Source organism: Fundulus heteroclitus, chromosome 1 (assembly GCF_011125445.2).
Source record: "Fundulus heteroclitus isolate FHET01 chromosome 1, MU-UCD_Fhet_4.1, whole genome shotgun sequence".
Taxonomy (NCBI): Eukaryota; Metazoa; Chordata; class Actinopteri; order Cyprinodontiformes; family Fundulidae; genus Fundulus; species Fundulus heteroclitus.
Window position 1 is genome coordinate 28,346,792 of NC_046361.1, and position 23,673 is coordinate 28,370,464.

The following is a 23,673-nucleotide window of genomic DNA, read 5'->3' on the forward strand; positions in this document are numbered from 1 at the left end:
TGGGGAAGCGTAGAGCCACAGGGAGAGTCGTCTGCATTGTACACGGCTTTGCAGCAATCCCTCATACTGAGCAAGCATGAAGCGACAGTGGGAAGAAAAACTCCCCATTAACGGGAAGGAAAACCTCCGGCAGAACTGGGCTCAGTATGAGTCTCTGTGATTCTGTGTAAATGACGTGTATTTTTTTAGTCAACTTATAACAGGTAAGATCTTGGATTGGATTTTATTTCAGGGAAGAATCAGATTAAAAGAGTCTCAGGTTTTTGTTTGTAAAAATTTAAAACAAAAGGTTCACTTGATGGACTACTTTGTTGTGTTGGTCAATCACATAAAAATCCAAATAAAACAAAGTTTCTGATTTAAAGTTCGGCAAGATGTAACACGGCCGGATTTCCTTTTGTTTTTGACCACTTCCTGATTGGTTAGTTAACATGTTAAACATTTCTAGCCCTGCCCACTTTTTTGGGAGTCCAAGGACCCTCTCTCCCCCCCCCCCCCCTCACACCCCTCACCCCTGCCTGTCTGAGTTCAGCCCCTTCGGCTGGAGGCTCGGGTTTATCTGGGAGCAGAGGGACAGCCATTCAGGGGCTGAGCGCCGTCAGGTGAAGGAAGGCTCCACACGATCGCTGGGGGGGAACAGGGAAGAGACTGAACGTGGAGCAGAGGATTTGACCTTTATTCCTCTTAAACTCGGGTTTGCGAGGGCAAGCGGGGAGCTATGACGGCGTTCTCTGCTCTTTGGGTGCTTTTTCTGTGCCAGCTTCTGTCATCATCCTCAGCCCAGGTAAGGCTCATCACAGAGCAGCATCTTTTCCTCCTGCTGAAGACACCTGCACCATCTCTTAGTCTGCAGCAGGGCCCATCAGATGTCATGAGGGTTACTGTGTTTGAGGATCAAAGGCCTCATATTCACATTTCTGCTCTCCTGGAACAGCGTTGTTGCAGTTCTGAATGCGGAATCTCCTCATTTAGCACTTCAGGGGAAGCGTGAGCAGTTTGGTCTGTAGCTGCTGCAGGTTGTTCTATGTTCTGTCTGCAACCTGTGGAATGTGCAGACTGGAGATCGGTGCGCACAATGCAGCCTCTGTTCATTCAGCGCTCAGAACTGAGTTCAGTCCAGGAGTGCTTCTGCAAGGTCCTCACAGAGATCCATTTGTTCAATGAAGTGAGCAAAAAACAAAAAAAAAGCCATCTGATAAGCTAACAGAAAATAATAAAGGAGGACTAAAGCATCTTTTATTTATATTCTTTATTTTTTTCCTGGGGTGCTGTTGCATTGTATAGGATTGACTAGATTGTATATAATTTGATATGAGCTGACCGTGTTAAGTGATGATATCTGTCATGAATTGGCAAAAATCATCATTGTATATAAACTGAATTAGACTGGACAATTTCTGCCAATTTTTTAGAATCTTACCCCTGTGCTTCTAGCATTTATTTAGACACAAAGTTGTGGTTTTAATGCTTTTCGTCTTCCAGAGGCCCGGCCCCAGAGGAGCCCCCGGGCCACAAGGACCCCCAGGGCAACCAGGAAGGGATGGCACTGATGTGAGTTTACCAGACACCAAGGATGCTCTTAAGACTTTGTCAGGAACCCGGAACAGTACAGGTTTAACTTTTGACCAGTAGTGGTGATCAGATAAATTGGGTTTCAACTTTTTTCAACCTAGTAGAAAAATTGCGTTTGAAGAAATTTCTGCTTCAGAGGATCTCTGCAGTTCTTACATATTTCTGATGCAGGGGTGCCAGCGAAGCCGGGGCGGGGTTTGGGTCGTTAAGGGTAGGAGCCCCCCCCCCTCCCCCTCCCCCCCCAACAACCACCTGACCAAACAGTCTCACACTTGTATTTTTTTTGTATTGAAAATTTAAGAGGGGAGTGGACACACTTCAATGACCAATGGACCTTTATTTATTATATATGTCCTATGATGACAGCATAATATAACTCCAGAAATCCAGGGTATGGCACCTCCCACCGCGTCTCTTTATCAGCGGCCCCCTGTCAGCCCACCCATTAGAAAACCTTCTGGTGGGGCCCTTGTTCTCCTGGTGTAGTTCTAATTTTGGATTCTGTTTCTGCTAGAGCTTAAATGAAGCAGAAAACGTAAGATTTCCTCATACTGACTCCTCCTGCAGCTCCGCCTACATTTATTACACGATTACCTGCAGGGCATACGGGTGTGTCTCAAAAGCCCAGGTTTATTATTCTTGCCTGAAAACGTCTAATAATGGCCAAATCATATCATTTTATAGAAAAATTGGAAGTGTATCATGTCATTGAAAGTGGAACTTTCCACTTTACACTGACTAACCCCCAATATACTATATTAAGGGTGCATACTAAACCCTTTAATCTCTCTTACTTCATTCGGGTCAGGAAATACAAAAATTTCAAAAAGATTTCGCTTTGACTTTTATTTAAATTATAAAAATGTCAATATTGGCTTATGGAGAAGAATCTTTGGCATTTTGCATGTCGCTGATGCATATATGAAAACATTTTAGCCCGTTTTAGCTCTGAATATTTTTATGCCTCCGGTAAAGTTTGGGCACACAGAGGAGCCATTCATACATTCCCCAACCCCGTGAGACCATCTAGGGTTTCAGCTCGCACCTCCTCCCTGCACCTTCTTCAAACCACACTGAGGCTTTGAACATGTGACCAGTCTGCATCGTCTCAGCTTAGAGCTGTTTGTTCTCCCCTGGAGAGGTCCAACGCTAAACACTGAAGCACTTAATGCACTCCTTGCTTGGGTTGCGGATGAATGAGACTCAGAGGCTGCTCCTCCTAGCTGCAGCCAAACACTGGGAATCTTTACATTGAGAGGATGTCTTTTTGTTTATCGCTGAAAATGGTCTAAACTAATATCTATATGTACTTTTTGTCGCTTCTAGGGGAAACCTGGACCTTCTGGGCTGCCAGGGAAAGCTGTAAGTATCCCAACCATTCTGAGAAACTGTGAGGGTGGTGAAAGGAGACAAAAACACAAAAGGTTTTATTCACTGGTGTAACGTTTTAATCTCCCATTGATCCAAGTCCTAAATGAGATAATATTTTCAACTTTTCTCATTAATACAACCATGATGCAAACATAAAAAGTGTTAGTTTATTCTTAACATGATAAATCACATTTCTAAACAAAATAATTTGGTTCCCTGGAAAGATTAAAAATAATAATAACTAAACATCCCTGATATAATCACCTGAAGATTTATGCTAAATGGCAACTTTTTTGTATTGAGGCCCATAGTGACACAGTATTCAAATTAAGTTTGAAGGCTGTGTGAATAAAATAAAAAGATTTTATTCACAGGTGTAACATTTTCATTTCCCATTAATGTCTTTGCCACAAGTCAAAAATGTGATAATATTTTCAACTTTTCACATTAATACAACCATGATGCAAACATAAAAAGTGCTTAATTTGAAGGCTGTGTCACTATGAGCCTCAATACAAAAAAAGTTCACATTTAGCATAAATCTTCAGGTGATTATAATAGGAATGTTTAGTAAAAAATGTTTAAATCTTTCCAGGGAACCAAATTATTTTGTTTAAAAATGTGATTTATCGCATTAAGAATAAACTAACCAAAAAGTGAGTAGAGTAGCTAAAAATTGGACTCAAGTAAGAGTGGCATCACTTAATATCTTTTTACTCAAACAGAAGTAAAAAGCAGTCACCAAATAAATTACTCAATAATATTAAAAACAGTGACTCAAATACAGAGTAACAGATCATAACATCTGATGTTATGATGATATTTTGACATGAAGAATAAAATACATACATAAACAAATCAGTAAAATTTAACTACATCACAAAATAACAAATTGAGGCAGAAGAACCTTTCTTCTCTAAATCTCAGTTTTCTACAACGTAAAGCTATCAAAAAAAACAATAAATACAACAGCTAATGTTTCTATGTGAGAACAAACCAAAGTACTACCAGAGGAAATACATATATACCGTTTATTAGACATTTAAATGGCCCACAGGTTTATCAAATAGAAAACAAGAGCTGGTGTACAAAGAAGTCTCAATTTAACATGACCTGTGTCTCTGTGGGTCATCTGCATTATTTAAAAATAAAAAAAAACATTGTTGTACTTCCTTCAGCAAAGTAACTCGAGGTGGGTCAAGTAGCCTGGAATTATACTTAACTACGAGTAGCGATATTTCAAAAATAATATTACTCAAGTAGGAGTAAAATGTGTGGTGTAGTAATGTACATTTCTTTTAATAAAAAAGTTCCTCAAGTAAATCTAACTCATCACTTTCAGCTCGGACTGATAATGTCTGTAAACCTCAAAAAAAAAATGCAGCTTGAACTTTTTCTAACAGTTGGTTCAGTGAAAGCATCAGAAATATCAGTATATTAAATATATCATTGAACGTAGTCACCATCCTCTGTTTAATGATACATTTGTACTGTTTCATGGAACTAAAGTTGCCTCTTCAATAGAGACTTTTTAGTAAAGTTTTATGTTACAGTGTTGTGTATATGGGACTCAGATAAGTTTTAAGACACTTTTTATTCTCTCTTTTTTTATATAAATGCCTCCAGATAGCATACTGAAATATGAATCAAATTTAAATCTGTCATTTAGGTGACAAGACACATTTTTTTATAGTTATGAGGATCATTCATCTGCAAACAAAAACACCTTTTTTGTTTGTATTTTGAATATGTGTATATCTCCGGTTATACTGGCTAGATAAAACTTTACTAAATCTCTCCTGGATCTGTTGCAGGGCCCTAAAGGGAAAGCAGGAATCCCAGGAGGACCAGGAAAACCAGGTCTGCCAGGACTTCCAGGAATTGACGTAAGGGGTCCAAAACCTCCCATCTTACACCAACACAATCCAAACTAATCCCTTACTATGAGTTTGAGAAATGTCAATCTCACGTGGAGAGGCTGTAAAGGATTGGTTATTGGTGCTATTTAAAGAAATGACAGAGGAAGAAGTAATGAAGCATCCGTTCATCCCTAGGGTTTGACTGGGCCCGATGGCCCTGCTGGGAAAGACGGACCGCCAGGGGAAGCAGTAAGTGTATCTTCTGAACCTCTTCTGATGTTGAAGGATAGGTTTCAGGATGGGGCTACAAGAATTTAAAAGCTCAAACGTCCTTTACTCCGCCCTGCATCTACCAGCTGAAGTCCACAACCATCAGGATCCATCGAGACCCTTGCCGGTTGTTCTGGTTCTGTTAAATCTAGAGGCTCTCAAAGGCACACGGCCTGTCTTCTCTGTCACCATGAATTTGTCTAATTGGCTCAACTTCCTGGTGAGGAGTATTTTTAATGAGGGATCAGGCTGAGGTTATATTTTCTGCTTCTCCCTAATCCGGCCTGGAATGTGCCCCATTTCCCACCAGAAGGATAAAAAATGTGGGAGATATAGGCTTTTTTTTTTTTTTCTAAAGGAAACAACTCCTAAACTCTGAATGGTCAACATCCTGTGATTTAGCAAAACGTATAATGCATCAAATCTATGAAATAACAGAGAAACAGCGACTTCTTCCCCCTCCCTGCTGCCACCTCCCAGCTAATTAGCGGACTTAATGAGGAAGCCAGCTTTAACTCACGTCCCTAATTACACGGATAACTACGCTGTGATGGCTGGTTCTGAGCGATTAAGGGTGGTGCAAAGCTTGGATGTGACACAGATTTATAAGAATTGGGTACGAAAAAAAAATTTGTGGTGGAAATTTGCTTCAAGTTTTCACTTAACAATGAGGCACAAAAGACCTTTAGAGTAACCTAAGCTGATGGAAAGTATGCTGAGCTATATTCTAATAAGTCTGACCAAGTAGTTTTTTTTAAGATTCCCTGACCTAATTATAAAGGGAAAGTGGAAGTCATCAAGTAAAAAAACTAAAGCCAAGTGTGGTGAGTTCTCATCATTTGAGTCTTTCTGAGGAGTTACATCTATCTTGTACTGGCACCACCTTCATCCCTCATTTTCACCATGTTCCAGTGACGATGATCCATTTTGGGACCTTTTTTTTTTTTTACTCCAAATTTACAAATGCAGCCTGTGTTGATAGTCAAGCAGACACCTCATGCTAAGCCAGGACACTTTTCCATTTCTAACTACGTTGTTTCTCTGTTTTATCAGTCAGCAACCTGGCCATCCCCTCAGTGTGAACTTTGTTCCCCTAAAAACCTTTATTTTGTGACAATTCATACATACTGACATGGACTGCATCAATATACAGTACTGTGAAAAGGTACTGGCTTTCTGACATTGTCACACTTTTATGTTTAGATTATCAAATTCATTCATATTTTTTCAGACAAAGATAACATGAGTAAATACAAAAAGTATTTTTTAAATGATGATTTCATTTATTACAAGAGAAAAGGTATCTGAACTAACCTGGGTTGGTCTCAAATGGTAATCATGTTGTTAAATCATGAATTAACTGTCAGAATATTCCATATTCTGTTAAAGCTAAGTTCAGTCTCACAAGCCACACAAAGCTCTGATTACTACCAGAGCTTTAAAATAGAGAAATCACTTAAACAGAACCTGTGGGAGAACATCAAGTAGGCTAAAAGTCTCAAAGAGCTACACATGGCTCTATCTATAGAAATATAAGAACAATCTATCAGTCTGGAATGGGTTACAAAGCCATTTCTAAAGCTTTGGATCACCAGTAAACCACAGCAAGAAGCATTATTTAAAAATTAAAGTCAAAATAAACATGGGACAGATGTGATACTTCCCTGGAGTGAGCGGTCTACCAATATTTCTCTAAGAGTGCCTCAACAACTCATCCAGGAGGTCCCAAAAGACGCTAAAGCAAGATCTAAAGCACTCCATGCTTCACTTCCCTCACTTAAGGTTAGAGTTCAGGATTCAACAATAAGAAAAAGAGAAAAGAAAAAAAATGGCATCCATGGGAGAGATTATTTTTTTTATAAAATCTAATAAATAAGCATGCCAAGATGAGAAGGTTAAAACCACAAAGGTTCTTGTCACATACCCCCCAAAATATTTGGATGATCAATAAGACCTTCAGGAAAATACTCTGTGGGTCAGTGAGCCAGACATGTAACTTTTTGGAAGTGGTTCATTTCGTGAAATCAGGTGTAAATTGGACACAACAAATAGAATATCATACTGTACCTGCAGTCAAACATGGAGATAGTGTGAAGGTCTGGGGCTGCTTTGTTGCCACAGAGCCAGGTTAGAAAACTTTTTTTTCCCCTTTTATAAATGATTTTTTTCATTTAAAACTGCTTTTTGTCATTAATCAGGTATTGTTAGTCTGAAATAATTCTTTTAAAAACATTTAAATGTAACAGATTGAATCTGTAAGGGACCAAATACATTTTCACAGCACAGTATAAAAACAACTGACATCTTTTTACCTTGTTAGACAGCAGTGTTTCACATAGGGATATATTTATCAACCTCTTTTTTTCTAGTTAAAAGCTGTGTCAGCAAAACAATTACAATTTGTCTCCCAAGCTTTTTTAAAACGACAAACAGCTGCTGAAAAAAATATTAAAAATAGTTACAAATTGTTTGGAACGAACAAAAAAAAAACTTCCTTATTTATGAAGCTACTGTCACAGAAAAAAACTAAATCAAAGGATGAAAAAAACCCACAAAAACAGGGATTTTAATATATAAAAGCCATTGGAGAGACAGCCCTGAGGACACTTAAATGAAGTAGTACTGTTCATATAAAACTTGATTTTTTTTTTTAAAGGATCTGGTGATTAAACCAAAGACAACTCTGGATGCAGGTTGTTCAGCAACCTGCCGGCCACAACCTAAAGACTTGATCAATTCAGTTATTATCCTTGTGGAGAGAATAACTAAAAACATGCATTTTAAGAACAGAGAAACAAAATTATATGTTCAGTGAGAATATTTGACTGTGGAGCTGCACCAGCTGCTTTACTTATGAGCTCTAATAGTGCTAGTTTTTCACTGTACTTTTTTTTTTTTTTAACTAAAAATCAACCGGATATCCTCTGGTCCGCTGACTGTGATTCTGTCTTGCTGCCAACAGGGTGAAGCGGGCCCACCAGGGCCACCTGGGCCTCCTGTAAGCAATCACACACACTGTACACACTGTACACTTATAGACATTTGTCTCTGGGTAATCCTACATGGATAGTCGCATGCTGTGAAAATCAGCTCTAGAAAAGCCACTAGACAGTTGATGAGAACCAAGATGATATTGTTTCCTCTTCTGAGTCTGAAGCTGATAATTTATAGCATAAGACCAGCTGACATTTAACAAACATTAGCAGCAGGGTAAAACTACATGATGGATGCTGTTTTTGTCAGTAAAACCTTGGTTGTTGGTGTTACTTAACTTGTCTTCCTGTGTCTTCCATAGGGCAGGGGGAGACCAGGAGCCCCGGTGAGTCAACTTCTTTTATTTGAAACCATCTCACTCCCTTTTCTGATTTGCACCCTGGGAGCTCGTGTCTTTCTCAGATTGTGTTGAACTCTAATGCCACACCGTGTCTTTTGTTTGTAGGGATTACCTGGAACCAATGGGCTGCCGGGCGGAGCCGGACCTCAGGGACCAGCAGTAAGTCTATCTCATTTTTGCAATATGTTGTAATGGAAAAATGTGAGAAAGTAATGCGTAATTGTGGAAAGAATGGATGGTTTGCAGATTTTTTACATGTACAAATCAGAAGAGTAGCATGCATATACAGTTTTTCCAGCCCACATCAATTTGATTCCCACTAAACCAGATTCGTAGAAACAAATTGACTTAAGAAGTTACCCAACAGGTAAATAGAAGCCACTCATGTGAGTTTAATCTTGGTATAAATGCAGCTGTTCTACAAAGGCGTCAAAATTTGTTCAGAGAACATTAGTCAATAATCAGCTTCATGAAAACCGATACACATGTCAAGAATTATGTTTTGGAGAAGTTTAAAGCAAGGTTACGGTAATGAACCACGCTGTGGACCCTAAACTTCAACCAGACACAGAGGGCATTTTAAAAAGGTTTAACATAACAAGAGAACCTCTACAGGACTGATCAGGAACGTCTGGAAAGGACAGGTTAGTGGCTGCACAGGAGTCAAGAACTAAGGAAAGATCAAACAAAAAGCCACTGACCTCTTTAGGATCTGAGCAGTGGATCTAAATGTGTTAATTTCCTCAAATTCTCCAGAGAAGAAAGTGAGAAACGTAAGTGATGGGAATGACGTGACAACAGGTAGCCACTTGGCAGTCAGGAGTGATGGCTTTAAATAAATAAACACTGCCATGGTGTCAGGCAGAATAGCAAGAGATTAATCCAGGATCCGAGGGACAGGCAGCAAACAAATCCGGACGACTGGCAAGGCTCGGTGGTCGGGACACAGGAACAGGGTCCAGAAATAAGAAGCTCGGTAGAAACCAGACAGGGTGAAGGCGAGGTAGAGAAATCCAGGAGACAGAATCAAGGTTGTGCTGTGAAGATCAGGCGAGGTAATGGAAAAGATGCGGGGCATCCACTAGCAAGGCTTTGACAATCTGGTGGAGATCTAAAGGAAGGAGAGCGTTTAAAAAGAGCAGATCACAGATCTGAGGCTGATTGCAACGGAGCAGGGGGACCATGGCAGAACGTGGCAACCCTAATCATGAATCAAAGAAGATGAAAATAACTTCATGGCTACTCTGGAGGAGCTGTAGCTCAGGTTGAGGTATCATCGTCATCATCATCATCATTATCATCATCAGGACAGCTATAAGTCATGCACTTCACACATATGTCCTTTATGGAGGAGTGGTCAGAAGTCCCGTTTGCAGTTGGCCATAAAACATGAAGAGGTCACAGCAAAGTCTATTCTCAGAGAATAGACTTTAAAATACTTCTGTTAGTCTATAAATCCCTAAATGGCTTATCACCTAAATACATCACAGACTTGTTATCGGTGTATCAACCCTCCAGACCACCAAGGTCTTCTGGCTCCAGCCTACTCTGCAGAACAAGAACTAAACAAGGAGAAGCAGCATTTAGTTCCTATGCTCCACTTATCTGGAACAAACTTCCAGAAAATTGTAAAGGTGCGGAAAGCCTGAGTTCCTTTAAATCGAGATTAAAAACACATTTGTTTAAGATTGCCTTCAACTGTTCTGGTTAACTGAATCACCACTTTTTTGTTCTTTTTTTCTATCTACATTTTATTCCTACTTGCTTTTATTCTGTTTTATTTTTGCTATATTTTAATCATGTAAAGCACTTTGCATTGTCTTTGTACTGAATTGTGCTATATAAATAAATTTGCCTTGCCTTGCCTTGCCAAAGATGTGGACAGAGGTTCTCTGATAAGATGAGACCAAAGTCAAACCCTTTGGCCTGTCGTCCCCTGGGAGACATATTTGCTGTGGGGATCCCTTTCTTCATCGGAGACAGAGAAACTGGCCAGAGATGGTGGGAAGATGAATAAAGCTAAATACTGACTAATCCTGGAAGAAGGTTGTTAGAGGCTGTGAAAGACTTTTGAAACTTGACTTTTTACCTTCAAGGACAGCCGTCTGCATTGTTGATGGCTTTGCAGCAATCCCTATGTATGTATGTAAACATACATCTAGACCTGTAATAGCTTGGTTTGAATGATTTTGCAAGACATTGTAAATCTGACTCTATAACTTCACTGTAAGGAGACAAGAAATGATTATTTCAAATAAAAGGTAGACCTTAGGCATTGCAGCAAAGTGAGGGGTCACATCTGGTTGACCAGAAGAAACAGATTTAGCAATTTGATGTTTTAATCAGAGCTGCTGAAAAAGTTCCCTAAAACCAGTGCCTTTGTAATGTTATAGGGTCCAGAGGGTCTTCCAGGACTTCCAGGACCTCCTGGCCCTGATGGACCCCCAGTAAGTCCAATTTCTAACATCACATTACATCTGCTGCAGCTTCCAACTGGTGTCTATACCAGAAGAAGAACACAGCAATGCGAGAAATGAAATAGTCGTGATTTGTGCATTTTGTCCCTCTGTCAGGGGCTTCCTGGTTCTCTTCAAGATCTGACTGGTGACCTTCTGGTAAGATGTCTGCACTGCACACCTCACTACCTGTAAACTGATTATATGTTGTCCATAACTGAATGCGAATGTGGAGCCCTCAGCATCATGTCTCTGTCTTCTGCAGTGTCCTGCTATCTGCCCTCCTGGTCCCCCCGGCCCGCCCGGGATGCCAGGATTTAAGGTAAACGGACTTTATTGTCGCCGTTTGCACTTACGGGCTGCAGTGAGTTTCCCAAGTCAACTTAACCTGCTTCTTTCTGTTCATGTCTCCCTACACAGGGACACACTGGACACAAAGGAGACAAAGGAGAGCTCGGAAAAAACGGAGAGAAGGTGAACTGAGCATGTGAGACAAATACATCAGCTGTTATTCGTGAGACATACCTGACGGTGGGTTTAAGTGTCCTGTGTCATCTCTAGGGGGATCAGGGTCCACCCGGACAACCGGGTATTCCAGGAACCGTTGGTCTGCAAGTGAGATTCAGGAAGAGAATTTGTCCCATTACTAGAAATTACAGCTAATTTCATCAACTATTTACCCTTCAAATCAAAATTGTGTTTCAGGGCCCACGTGGTCTGCGAGGTCTACAAGGCCCAATGGGACCTGCGGGCGACAGAGTGAGCAACTTTATCCCCACTTCCTGCCTTACTTTCACCGTCAACCCCACTTTCTTTGACTTCAGCATCATCTGTTTTTTTTTTTTCTCCAGGGCCTCCCGGGTTTCAGAGGCAAGCCTGGCGTAGCTGGAATCATTGGAAAGACAGTGAGTCACTCCTTGTTTGTTTCGCAGTTTTTGCCGTAACTGTCTGTTGGAGGTTCACAGTGAGAACGGACGGCTGGTCCCATCAATGAATAGCTGGGTGTGTTTCATCTGATGTCTGCAGGGCGATGTTGGGGAAAAAGGGCCGCAGGGATTTAAGGGACCTAAAGGAGAAATTGTAAGTGAAAATATAAGAGTTTTTGAATTTTTCATAAATGTGATACACAACCATTGTGTTAACGGTGTAAAGCATTTAAACTATTGGTATGATTTAATTCTTTGCCCTGTTTCATTCAGTTTTGTGTCTGAGTACGTCTGCAACGTCAAAACGTTCAAATCTTGTAGGCCTTGGTTATTTCTAACTTTTCCACCTTTAAAATACCAATCAGACTTTGTGCTCTTTTAAAGCTCACCATTTCATCTTGCAGTCAGCTAGAAACTCCATTCAAATTTTAAAAGATGCACAAGATGCCGGGCTATCATTAAATGCTTCAGCCTTTCAAGATCTTTCACTGTTTTTGTACAATCATAGCTTAAGTTGAAGTTTTATCCGCTTAAGGATGATGACATTACTCTCCCCTTAGCAGAGCTCTCGCAGTTCACAACTTCTTAGACTTAGACAACTTTATTTGTCATTTTGCACAGAGTGCGTACAGAACGAAATTTCGTTGCATACAGCTTGTAAATTGCAGTAAAATTAAATTACAATATAAGGTACAGCAGTGATTTAAAAGTAAACAATTTAAATGTAGACAATGCAGGAGAAGTCACAGTGTACAGGTGAGTATTTTTTTTAAAAACCATTTGTATGTGCAGAATTGATTGTGCAAGGGCATTTGTGCAAGAATACAGCTTGTTAATTACAGTAGATTTAAAATACAGTATAAGGTGCAGCGCTGAATTTAAAAGTAAAGCAATTGAAATGTAAACAATGCAGGAGAAAGTCACAGTGTACAGGTGAGTATTTAAAAAAAAAAAAAAACATTTGTATGTACAGAATTTTAATTTGCAGAATATCCTTCTGCAAGGATATTCTGTCTACGGCCACACCTTAATTCAGTTCTTTTTATATTTGATTCACAAATCATGTCATCTCAAGTCACTTTACAAAGTCAGTTCCATCAAATCATCCAGACAGATAGGTTAAAACCTTTCTATCTAAAGATTCCCAGCAGATTGCATCGAGTCATTGCAGCCTTCACTCCTGCTGAAAGAGCGCATAGCCTGCATTGTCGTTGGCTTTGTAGCATTCCCTCATACTGAGCATGCATGCAGCGACAGTGTCCAATTTACACAATTAAAATAAGCAAGGTTTTCATAAAAATTTAGGAAAATTTGTCCTCTTTTACATAGAGTGACTATCCAAAACCAGAAACTTAAGGAATTGGAGCCATGAGGCTAAAAACCAGGAAACATATTCCACATGTCCATAGTCTCCAATGTGAAGGTCTTTGTCATCGTGCACATCTGTCACCACTTCAGTTCTACCAATAAATGTTTTTACTTTCCAGTGTTATTCAAATATTACAAAGGTTGAACATATTTTTACCACATCCTTTGAGATTTAAAATTAAAACTATTTCTAAGATTTATTTGAACACTATTTTGAAAGTGAAACTCTTCCAATGAAGCATCTAAATCTCCACTGCTCAGACTGGACTACTTCTAATGTGCCATTCATCTTTAACATGTTTGTATTATACTAATGTTCTGTATCTGTTACCAGGGTAAGATTGGTCCCAAAGGAGCTCTGGGGGGAGCAGGACCCAAAGGAGAGCCTGTAAGTTCATATTCGGAAAAATATGACTGTGTAATGTGCGCTCAGATCCATGAGGGTCATATCTGATGACGTTGACAGGGTATACCTGGAAGAGATGGGAAGGATGGAACACCAGGGCTGGATGGCGAGAAGGTGAGCTGGACCTCCTTCTCCTGGAAACGTCTGCGTAAGCGGAGACTCAAGAGGGATCAGAGGGTTTTTCTTTCTGCCCACAGGGGGATCCTGGACGGCATGGAGTAGTTGGAGAGAAAGGACCAAATGGACTTCCTGTACGTAGATAATTAATCGATTGATTCTTTATTCTGTGGTTTATCACTTGATTTGAACTTTATTACTTTATTTCCCATTTAAAGCCTAAGTTTGCTAGTAATGCCGACCAAAACATGTTGATATAAAGCCGGACTCGTGTTTTACTGACCTAAACTAATATTTACTCTGCAAAAAAAAAATTTAGCTTGCAGAAGTTTCAAATTGCATTACATGATGTCCTAAGCAATCTACCTTAAAGCATCATTTTACCTAACTTACAACTTCTGAAGACTGTGTAATTTCTGAGAACCAGAGTCTGCTAATTCAGTTTGACAGGTTAAAAACTATTGCGAGTTTATCATCTGTTCTCTGCTTTTCAAGGGTTTGCCTGGAAAAGCTGGAGCAAAGGGGTCAAAAGGACCAGCCGTGAGTATTTTGACAAAAAAAAAAAAATGACTCAGGACCTTAAGTTAAGAAGCCTGAAGATCAGCCATTTATCCTCACTTCTTGTTACACCAGGGTGATCCGGGGAAGCCTGGGGAGCAAGGACCATCTGGAGAGCCAGGTATTCCTGTATGTATCTGATGGGATTGTTTGGGAGAGTCATCAACAGCTCTGCAATCGCACAACCTCTGGGTGCACGCTCTCAGAGATCCTCTGACATGTCTGCAACCTGCTCTCTTCAGGGGGATATTGGCGTGCCAGGAAACAGGGGGATAGCAGGTCCCAGAGGAGTGGCTGTGAGTTCATACTCTCCCTATAAACTGAGAAAACTGCTGACAGTCGTAGTTACTGAGCTTTTAAATCCATTTACCACAGGATGAATTAAGACAGTGTTGTTTTTTTTATGTTACAGGACAGTTGTGAGATTAAACTGGAGGCTATTTTCTAGCGTATGAAAATAAACTAATGTTATCTCCAGTTTGCACGTCCGAGTGCTTAATAGGAATAAAAGTAATAGAAAGCAGAAAAGACCTTAATAAAAAAGCAGCGCACAGCTAAATTAACCTGAACTAGCATAAACAGTTGGCCTCTGTGGCTTTTTTTTTTTTTTTAAACTGCAAAAGCAATATGAGTATCGCTTTGGATTCAGAGGCTTACCTGTGTTGAGTTAATTAATAATAGAGAAATACATGCAGGGATTAGAAAAGGAAATTGTGATTTAGTAATTCTTGCACAGAAAGGTCTTTGTCTCAAATCAAACTCTGCAGGAAGCCAAAGGGAAAAAAGAAAAGAAATGAAAACAGTATTATAGCACGCTGTGCTGCATAACAAATGCATCATTTTTTTGTACTTCCTGTTCTCTGAATCGAAATAGCCTCATTAATAGACTAGTAAGATTATGTCTCTTTCTAACAGGGAGGTATTGGACCAGAAGGCACTTCTGGGCCTCAGGGAGTAAAAGGCTTCCAGGTCAGCCGCATGAAATCACACATTTTTATCTTTTTTTCTTTTCTAGTTGTTAATGTTTTTTTTTGGTAAAGTCACTGAATTTTGCATGTGTGAAATCTGTTGCAGGGAGTAAAAGGAGCCTTGGGCGACCCAGGTCTTCCAGGGCCAACAGGACTCCGTGGAGAGTTTGGTGACAGAGTGAGTTCCTACAGTAAATGGGTTCGACTGAGCCTTAAACTTCCACTGCTTTTCTTCACCAGCTTGATTTAGAAATAATTTAGAGGAAAAGGAGTTTAAACGAGCCCAGTTTAACACCCCTAGAGACCCCTGGACCACTGTTTGGTTGAGACAACATTGAAAATGTTTGGAAAGGATGGAAACAATAACTCCAAAGACATGGCATAGATGTTTGCAATCATATGAGGCAATAACCAGGTCATCATTTTCATCAGATCAGACTGCAGCCAGGAGAAAACGCACAGGCACAAGGTGGCCTCCTGTTCAGAACCTAAAGACAGAACAAAGCCGCCCTTTATGTCAGTCCAGGTTCCCCTCAACCAGCCCACCTCACTCCCCTCCATCCCCCCCTGCCTTCCCTCTCTCAGAGCAACACATCCTCTGCATGTCTCTTACATATTGACTCCCTCTGTTTCCCACTTCTTTAGGGTCCAGTTGGAGTTTCTGGAGCAAAGGGAGAAATGGTAAGTCAGCTGAAACGTCTCTGATCGTCACGTGTCGGAGTTCCTCTCCAGCTCTCAGACGGAAGCTAACGATCATTAGAATCTGCATTTTAATGCAGACCACGCTGGTTTTCTTCAGTATCCATGAACTCATGATGCTCTGGGAGCCTTTAGGACATGATTTTTTGTAAAGATATTTAACTAACAAATTAACATTTTGTCTCATTCTCTAGGGCGTGGCAGGAAGTGATGGTTTACCAGGAGAGAATGGAGAACCTGTGAGTATTTTGTCCTAATCCAAATAGTGACTCTTGATTTTTTTTTTCAGCAGTAATCAGCTGCACGTTACAGCAAAGCTCTGCAGGAACAGCGAGAACTTAACCTTTTAAATGACTCATACAGTCTCTCTGGTTATCAAAAGTAAAAAAACTCTCTTTTCTCCAGCACGAAACAGTTTTCTATTGCATTTTCAGCAATTGCACAGTAGATTAAGGGATTTCTTTTTAATGTTTTACATTTACTTGGTAGAATACGGAGCCTTAGAGGGGTCATCGCAAAATGTTTTGCATGTTGAGAGAATGTGAGCTCGTTTTACTAAATCGTGTGCACAATTTACTATAGGAGAGTAAATAGTGCACTCGTTTAATAAATTGTGCCCTCGTTTTACTATGCCTAAAACGAGCGCACGATTTACTAAAACGAGAGCACAATTTAGTGAACATGGTTATAGAACATTGTGTGCACGATCTACTTAAATGTGGCCACAATATGTAAAACGTGTACTCAATATTGTCTTGACACATGTAAACATGAGCACGTTATAGTATATTCGAGATCTCGATCTACCAAAACGCACCCACAAATAATTAAAACGTGTGCTCGAAAAAGTTTTATTAATTCGAGGACTCAATTAAAAGAAAACGTGCTCACAAATTATCACGACCTGAAAAAAAAAATATCACTTAAAGTGAGCTCTCCCGGGCTCCGTAGTAGAAAAATAAACATTGAATAAAATTAGGAAACCCTAAATAACCGAGAAAACAAACAATATTTGGCATGTTACACGCTTAAAGTTACAGCTTAAAGAGCAGCTTTTTTAATACGAATGAAACTGACTAAAATCCTAAAACTTCACAAGTATCTGTTTAATTATCAGCTGTCAAGAGGAAGATTATTTTTGATGGTATAAGTAGAGATTGTATGACCTAACTTTGATGAAAGGAATAGGAGTTTAGGGAGAAGGGACCATGATGAGGAGGTTCACAGACCTCCAGAGAGCCCCTCCACATTCCCTGCAGCCTCCACTCAGAACCAGAGGAGAAAGTGCTGCTTGGCTCTGGCTTCTGCGCTGTAATATTACTTACGTATGGGGAAACACTTTACCCGGACGAATACGTGGCTCTTTCCTTCATCCATCGTCTGGACACCACTGTCTTGGTTGGCCAGCGCTGATCACTTTCATAAAAAAGGGTCGGTGGTCTCTTTTGTGTTTCTGAGGGCTAAAACACTGTCAGGGATGAAAAACACAAAAATGGCGTCTCACAGAGCTTTACTAAAAAATAAACAACTTCACTCTGGCTGGACTCAATGCTTGAAGAACCAAAACACAAATGTACGAAGAACATGAGCTTCTTTTCTATCGAGCCCAAAGTCATCTGTATACCTGGAAACCTTAGAGCACGTTCTGCTTTCCTCTCCTGACGAGCTTTATGGAAATGCTGATTTAATTTTCCAGCTCTGCCAGCCCCTGCCTTGGTCTTGATGTGGTTTATGGCCAGGAAGCTCACCTGAACTGAACCTCATGGAGAATGTATGGAGGATTGTCAAGAAGAAGATAGCAGACACCAGACCTAACTATGCAGATGAGCTGAAGGCGGCTGTTTAAACAACCCGGGCTTCCTTAAATCACCGGCAGTGAGACAGGCGGATTGACTCCTTGCCACGTCTCAATGCATTAATTCATGTAAAAGGAGTCCAACCAAGTATTTTGTGCATTTACTCTAGAAATGCTTTTCAGTAGGGTGACATTTCTTTATTATTTCCCACCTCAGCTTCATGGCCAACAAAACAGTGCTCTGCACTGCAAAAATAGACCTAAAAATAAGACATTTTTTTCTTGAAATTAAAGTATTTTTCCTTGATTTGAGCAGATAAATAGGACTATTTGCCAATGGAATAAGATTTCTGCACTTAAAATAGGAACAATTCATCTCCATCACCTTATTTCAAGTGCAGGATTTCTAATTATCTTATTTTAGGGGTAAAAATACTCATTCCATTGGCAAATAATCTTATTTACCTGCTCAAATCAAGGGCAAATACATTAATTTCAAGAAAACTGTTCTTATTTTTACTTCTCTTTTTGCAGTGTGGCTGCTGTAGTTATGCATATTTTCTTTACCATGGGAGGCGTTATACCTCTAAATCCTCCCTTGATAACTTATTCTGTTGCTGTTATTATGTACAAACTGATGCTAAACATGACAGCGTGAGAGAAAAGAGAAAGAACAGGAAAAACATAGAAAACATAAGAGACAACAATTACACAACCCAACAACCAGCCACTACAAAAAAAAAATCCTCCTAAGGCCATCATGGAGAACCTGAACAAGGACAACCAAGAACACCTGCAAAGAGACAAAATTAACAAAAACAAAAAACACCAGCAGCAAGCATACTGAACAAAACTTTGGATACTAATGGGAGAGAAAAACGGGGCAAGTAAGCGTTGGTGAACACAAAAATATGAAAATATGTGGTGTAGTCCTTATATGAATTGTGCTCAGTCACGGGTGCAGAGGGATGGCAGTGGGATGACTTTCTAATCCTTGTTGTCATCTATTTAAGAAACCGAATCTTGGGTTTTCATTATCAAAATGAACTAAAATGTATGTAGTGATGAACTAAGTGACTTTTTTTTATGACATCCTAATGTACTGAGATGCACCTGTCTTGTTGTTCTGACTCTGGAGCCAAATGCTTGGATACCTAAAGAATGCCTTTTGTTTTCAGGGTCCGTTTGGGCCAGTTGGACAAAAAGGAGAGGTAAGATAATTAATCCATTTTCCATGTCCTACATTAAGAAATTCTCACCCTTCAAAGCAGCTCTCCAAATACATTTTGCGTCTGCCAAACATACCTCAGATGCTGTGAGTGGGTGTAATTAGCAGTGCAAGTTTGCTCCAAACTCCCTCTGCGTCTGTTCCTTCTCCAAACATTAAAAATGGCGCCTCACTCCGAGCAGCTTTTGGCCACTTGTCAAAGTCACGGCACATGCACACCCGGCTTCACATTCCAGGTTTAATAGGATTATTTAGAGATAGGCACTGCGGCTTTAGCTTTATTGGCCTGTTCGCTGCTATCGCCATGAGGGAAAGACAAGTCACACTAAGCTGCGGCACAATTTGTGTAATTAGCGACACAGCGCTGATGAGCCTCGCTCCTTAGTCTCACTTACTGTTTGCTGTGCTCTTTGGAGTAATTATCAGGCAAGAGGAGTCCATATGAACCCACCCCCGCATTGTCTCAACAGGCCCTGTTTGTTTTTCTGCTGGTGTCTAGTCAGCGATTAAATCTCAGGGAGGGTTTTTTAGGAGTTTGGATAAAAGATTATTTGTTTCTGCAAAGCATGCCGAGCAATTAAACCGATCATTATTGCTAATTGCAGCCAGGGAAGAGAGGTGAACTGGGGCCCAAAGGCGTGACAGGTCCACAAGGCGAGATTGGGTCAAGAGGGCCTCCAGGAAAACCAGGACCAATGGGCTTCCAAGGGGAACAGGGTCTGCCGGGAATTGCAGGAAAGACAGGAGTACCAGTGAGTATATATTTTTTTTAACAAACCGGTCTAATTGTATCATTTCATTCAGGTTACATTTCAAACATGGCTCCTTGTGTTTCAGGGCAAACTGGCAAGTGAGCAGCACATCAGAGAGCTGTGTGGTTCCATGATTGATGGTAAGACCTTGAACCTGATCTCCATTTGCAATGCACACATTTACACGCTGAGGAGCAGGAATGTTCAAGAGCTCACCTTATAATGTCCTCTGTCATGTAGACCAGATTGCACAGCTAGCGGCTAATCTGCGAAGACCCCTGGCACCTGGAATGGTGGGGCGCCCCGGCCCCGCAGGTCCCCCAGGAGAGCCAGGGGTTGCTGGTTCTGTCGGGCACCCAGGTACGCGTGGACCACCAGGATACAGAGGACTGCCGGGAGAACTTGGAGATCCAGGTCCCAGAGGTATGAACAATTTGTTTTTAACAAAATTCACAAAATGTGTTCAATTCGGTCTGAATTATAACCGCTGGGGGGCCAAGCAACGGTCCTATTTAGGTATAAGTTTGGCAACAGCACAATGATGGACATTTAAACAATACCAAAATACCAAAAAGCTGCCACACTATGAAGGGACACCAGAGGACATTTGTGGCGGCATAATGAGAGAAGTGATGTGCTATCTGCCAGCTAGGGACTTGTGTCAAAGCAGAGTTGAGAGGAAGTTAAAAAACTTATTGGACTTATTGGATGGTCCACCTTAGTGTTAAACTCGCTTGATATTAACTCTACAGCATTCCAGCTGCTTCCGGTTTAAATTAGGCTTGAACCTTCATGGCTTCTTGGCTGTTGCTGAATTCTGTCACCACTTTCCTTTATATCTGAGAGTGACAGTATGGTGGCAGCCTCATGCTGCGGATCGGTTTTGCTGCTTTGAATTGCACGAATTGGGTGGAATATTTAAGACAGGACAATCCAAAATATTCAATTTCACCTTAACTCAAAAGCTTGAACATTTCAAATGTGACACAATTTGGTGCTCTGACAGGACAATGATCCCACACACATATCAAAACTGCTTTGGAATGATAAACCAGCCTAAAACTAAAGCTAGGGTCAGTCATTTTTCCTTAAGTTTCCCCAAGGCCCTTTTTGACTAACTGCGCATGCGCAAGACTGGGTTATCTTGCTCTTCCGCTCTTCAGGGGGATCGCGTGAAAAAAATCTCCCAAATCCTTTCTGGTCTTATTTCTTTCTACTGAGGCCTTCCTCTTCTTCTCATAAACATGAACACGATTCGCTTCTTGCGACTCTCACCCATGTTCAAAGTCTACGTTGAGAGCTACAATGAATGGCTAACCGCTAACCTAGCTGCTAACCTAGCTGCTAAGCTAACCGGATACATAAACACTAGAAGCGCGCATGGGCAGCCAGCAAGCGGAAACTATGAAGGAACGAACACGGACAGTGGCGTTACGTATGTTTGTCAGAATGATTGGCATGTGGGACAACCAATAGATAAGGGGATAATCCCAAAACTCGAGGGACAGAGGGGAGTGAAAGCAGGAACAACTCTGTCCAATCCATGCTCTTTGAACCGATGGGCATGGATTGGTTAGTTTTTACAGGCCTGCAGCTCCCACAGAAAACGATTTTTTTAACCCCTTTTTGTTAATAAATAATGTATTAACTACTTTCAGGATGGAAGAACCATTGTACCCAGTATTACAAACAGTGCTTCTGAACCGGATTACCAACTATTAACCTGACCCTAGCCAGATGAATTTCGCTCCGCCTAGCTCAACTCATCCATCTGGGACTGATCCATAGGAATAGCGTTTCAAAAGGCTGGGCCTTATCAAAAATCCTTGCATATGATTGGATAAGCCACTTGTCTGTCATCTTTATCGACGTGCTATTTCAACCACCCACACCGAAGCCAACCTGTGACGCTGATGAGAGCGACGCAGGAAAAAACAAAACTTGCCAAGTCCGGTCAGGAGAAGGGCGAAAACATCGTTTCCACCAACAAAAGCCTTCAGAGCCGTTCTCTGATGTTCTTTTAATGAAACAATATTAGGTAGATTGGACAACACGGAAGAAATAGCAGCATCCTCGATGCAAGCCGCCATTGTTGTCTGAATCAAAACAGTCTCACGTCGCTTCTCCACTACGTCACATCTATGAAACTCCAGCCCTGCGTCCTGATTGGCTGGACAATAAAATTGGTTGGAGAAATCACTCTCTATGGGACAGGTCCCAGATGGATGTGAGTGGAGCTAAGCGGAACAAAATTCATCTGGCTCGTCAGGTTAACCAACTATAGCTTTAATCTATTAAAATGGCCACTTTAAAAAAATACTTACTTGGAAATTGTTTCTTTAATCACCAGTCAGCAAAAAGACAAAAATATTTTTTTGTTATTTATTACAGGTGATGTTGGTGAGGCAGGTGATAAGGGACCCGTTGGCAAAGCCATTGATGGACCCCCGGGAGACCAAGGGCAACAAGGTATAGGCCAGATACTTTAAACCACCATATGGACAAATGCCTCTAACACTCACTTGACCTGGAAAACCTTTTCTCCCCCCCACCAGGTCTTCCCGGAGTGCCTGGAATTGTCAAAGATGGCCGTGATGGGTCTCCAGGAGATCCGGGTGAGACTGGAGAGCCTGGCAGGACAGGCAGGACTGGACATCAGGGTCCTCCTGGGATCTGTGACACGTCAGCCTGCCAGGGACCGTCAGTGGCTGGGAAATCCTCCAACCCCAAAAACAATTAAACCTGACTTCCTGCAGCCTGACTGATCCACTTTTAGGAGGGGGGGTGTTAACATGAGGAGGAGAGGAATGACACAACAGAACGCTCACAACAAGTCCTCTTTATTTAAATACGTGTATCAGAAGGGAGGAATAACATCTACAAGTGTGAATGGAGGAACATCCCCAGAGTGACAAGAACACCAAAGCAACTAAGAGACCCAAAAACATGCAGGTAACATCTTGAAATAAAGCGATCAGGCAAGGAAAAGTGCAACAGAACAGCTGTATTGACTCAAACGTGTCCCACAACAACTGGCATTAAGTTTGTAAATGTTGTTTCGATGCTCCATTTGTTTCGGTTATCATCATTGCGGCAGACGACAACCTGACAGCAACCGTGACTGTCTCTGATGTGAACGGCCCTATCACACCGCTTATTGTGTAAATCACAGGTGTTACCTCAATATACAAAACTGGACATTGGTGCTGGAGCTGTAAATGTACTCTCCCAGGTGCCCAGAAATTTTGTAGAATAATGCAAAAAAGATTTAACTACTTTTTTTTACAGTTTTTTTTTTTAAATATATATATATAACTTGTCAAGTAAAGTTAATTGACTAAAGCTGAGAATCACAAACAGGATAAGACTTGTGGATGCATAAATCGGACATGTATAATTCATTTAAAAAATTAGGAACTGTTAAAAATCTTTTTTTTTTTTTGTTTTTCAATCTACAATGACCACATCCACTGTATACCGCCGGTGCTGTAACAATTAAATATAAATTACTTTAAATACTATTTATTATTGTGGGTGACTGTTGTATGTACAGTAAGATGCTACAGCGACATGTTGTAAGAACAAATAAAGCCACTTTTCAGTAAAACATTACTCTTCTCTACATATCAAATGAGCCCAGCGCTTCAGAAACATACGCTCTAAAAACCATGAAATCATTATACCTCCATTAATTCCCTATTTCCCCAGTTTCTATATGAAAATGCATTTACAAAAACAGGATTTATAAAGAGTAGTGCATTGAACATTCAGCTAAAAAAAAAAAAAATCATGCACACTGAACATTTTAAATCAGTACAAAGATAGCCATTGAATGAAGTCTTTTCCCCATTGGAGCCCATTTCATTTTCCATAGGAAGACAGCGCCATCTTGTGTTAAATGTTTTTTTTTCTTCAGTTTATCAAATGTAAAGAGGGATTTTTTAAAATTCTGGCACTACAGTGACACATTTTGGTCTTATGATGTAACTGCAGA

At 40.6% G+C, this 23,673-nt stretch overlaps 1 protein-coding gene across 1 annotated transcript; it reads left to right on the plus strand.

The window, feature by feature from the left end:
* Positions 1–530: 530 nt before the first annotated feature.
* On the plus strand, positions 531–23,200 carry col9a3 (collagen, type IX, alpha 3). Its single transcript, XM_036139620.1, has 32 exons — positions 531–784; positions 1,483–1,551; positions 2,899–2,934; positions 4,758–4,829; positions 4,998–5,051; positions 8,035–8,070; positions 8,368–8,391; positions 8,512–8,565; positions 10,800–10,853; positions 10,980–11,021; positions 11,128–11,184; positions 11,283–11,336; positions 11,424–11,477; positions 11,568–11,621; positions 11,714–11,767; positions 11,889–11,942; positions 13,491–13,544; positions 13,623–13,676; positions 13,760–13,813; positions 14,175–14,219; positions 14,313–14,366; positions 14,480–14,533; positions 15,153–15,206; positions 15,312–15,383; positions 15,851–15,886; positions 16,099–16,143; positions 18,878–18,910; positions 19,533–19,679; positions 19,765–19,819; positions 19,920–20,102; positions 22,071–22,148; positions 22,235–23,200. Exons 1-32 carry the CDS (start codon positions 719–721, stop codon positions 22,417–22,419), a joined length of 2,037 nt encoding a protein of 678 aa, XP_035995513.1. The 5' UTR covers positions 531–718; the 3' UTR covers positions 22,420–23,200.
* Positions 23,201–23,673: the final 473 nt, after the last annotated feature.

What these genes read in the sequence shown, in the direction of transcription:
- col9a3 (XM_036139620.1), top strand. Translation starts at nt 719, where the DNA reads ATGACGGCGTTCTCTGCTCTTTGGGTGCTTTTTCTGTGCCAGCTTCTG. An exon ending in CTGGGCTGCCAGGGAAAGCT is followed by an intron (nt 2,935 to 4,757) that starts GTAAGTATCCCA and finishes GATCTGTTGCAG; the next exon opens with GGCCCTAAAGGGAAAGCAGG. An exon ending in GGGGGAGACCAGGAGCCCCG is followed by an intron (nt 8,392 to 8,511) that starts GTGAGTCAACTT and finishes TTTTGTTTGTAG; the next exon opens with GGATTACCTGGAACCAATGG.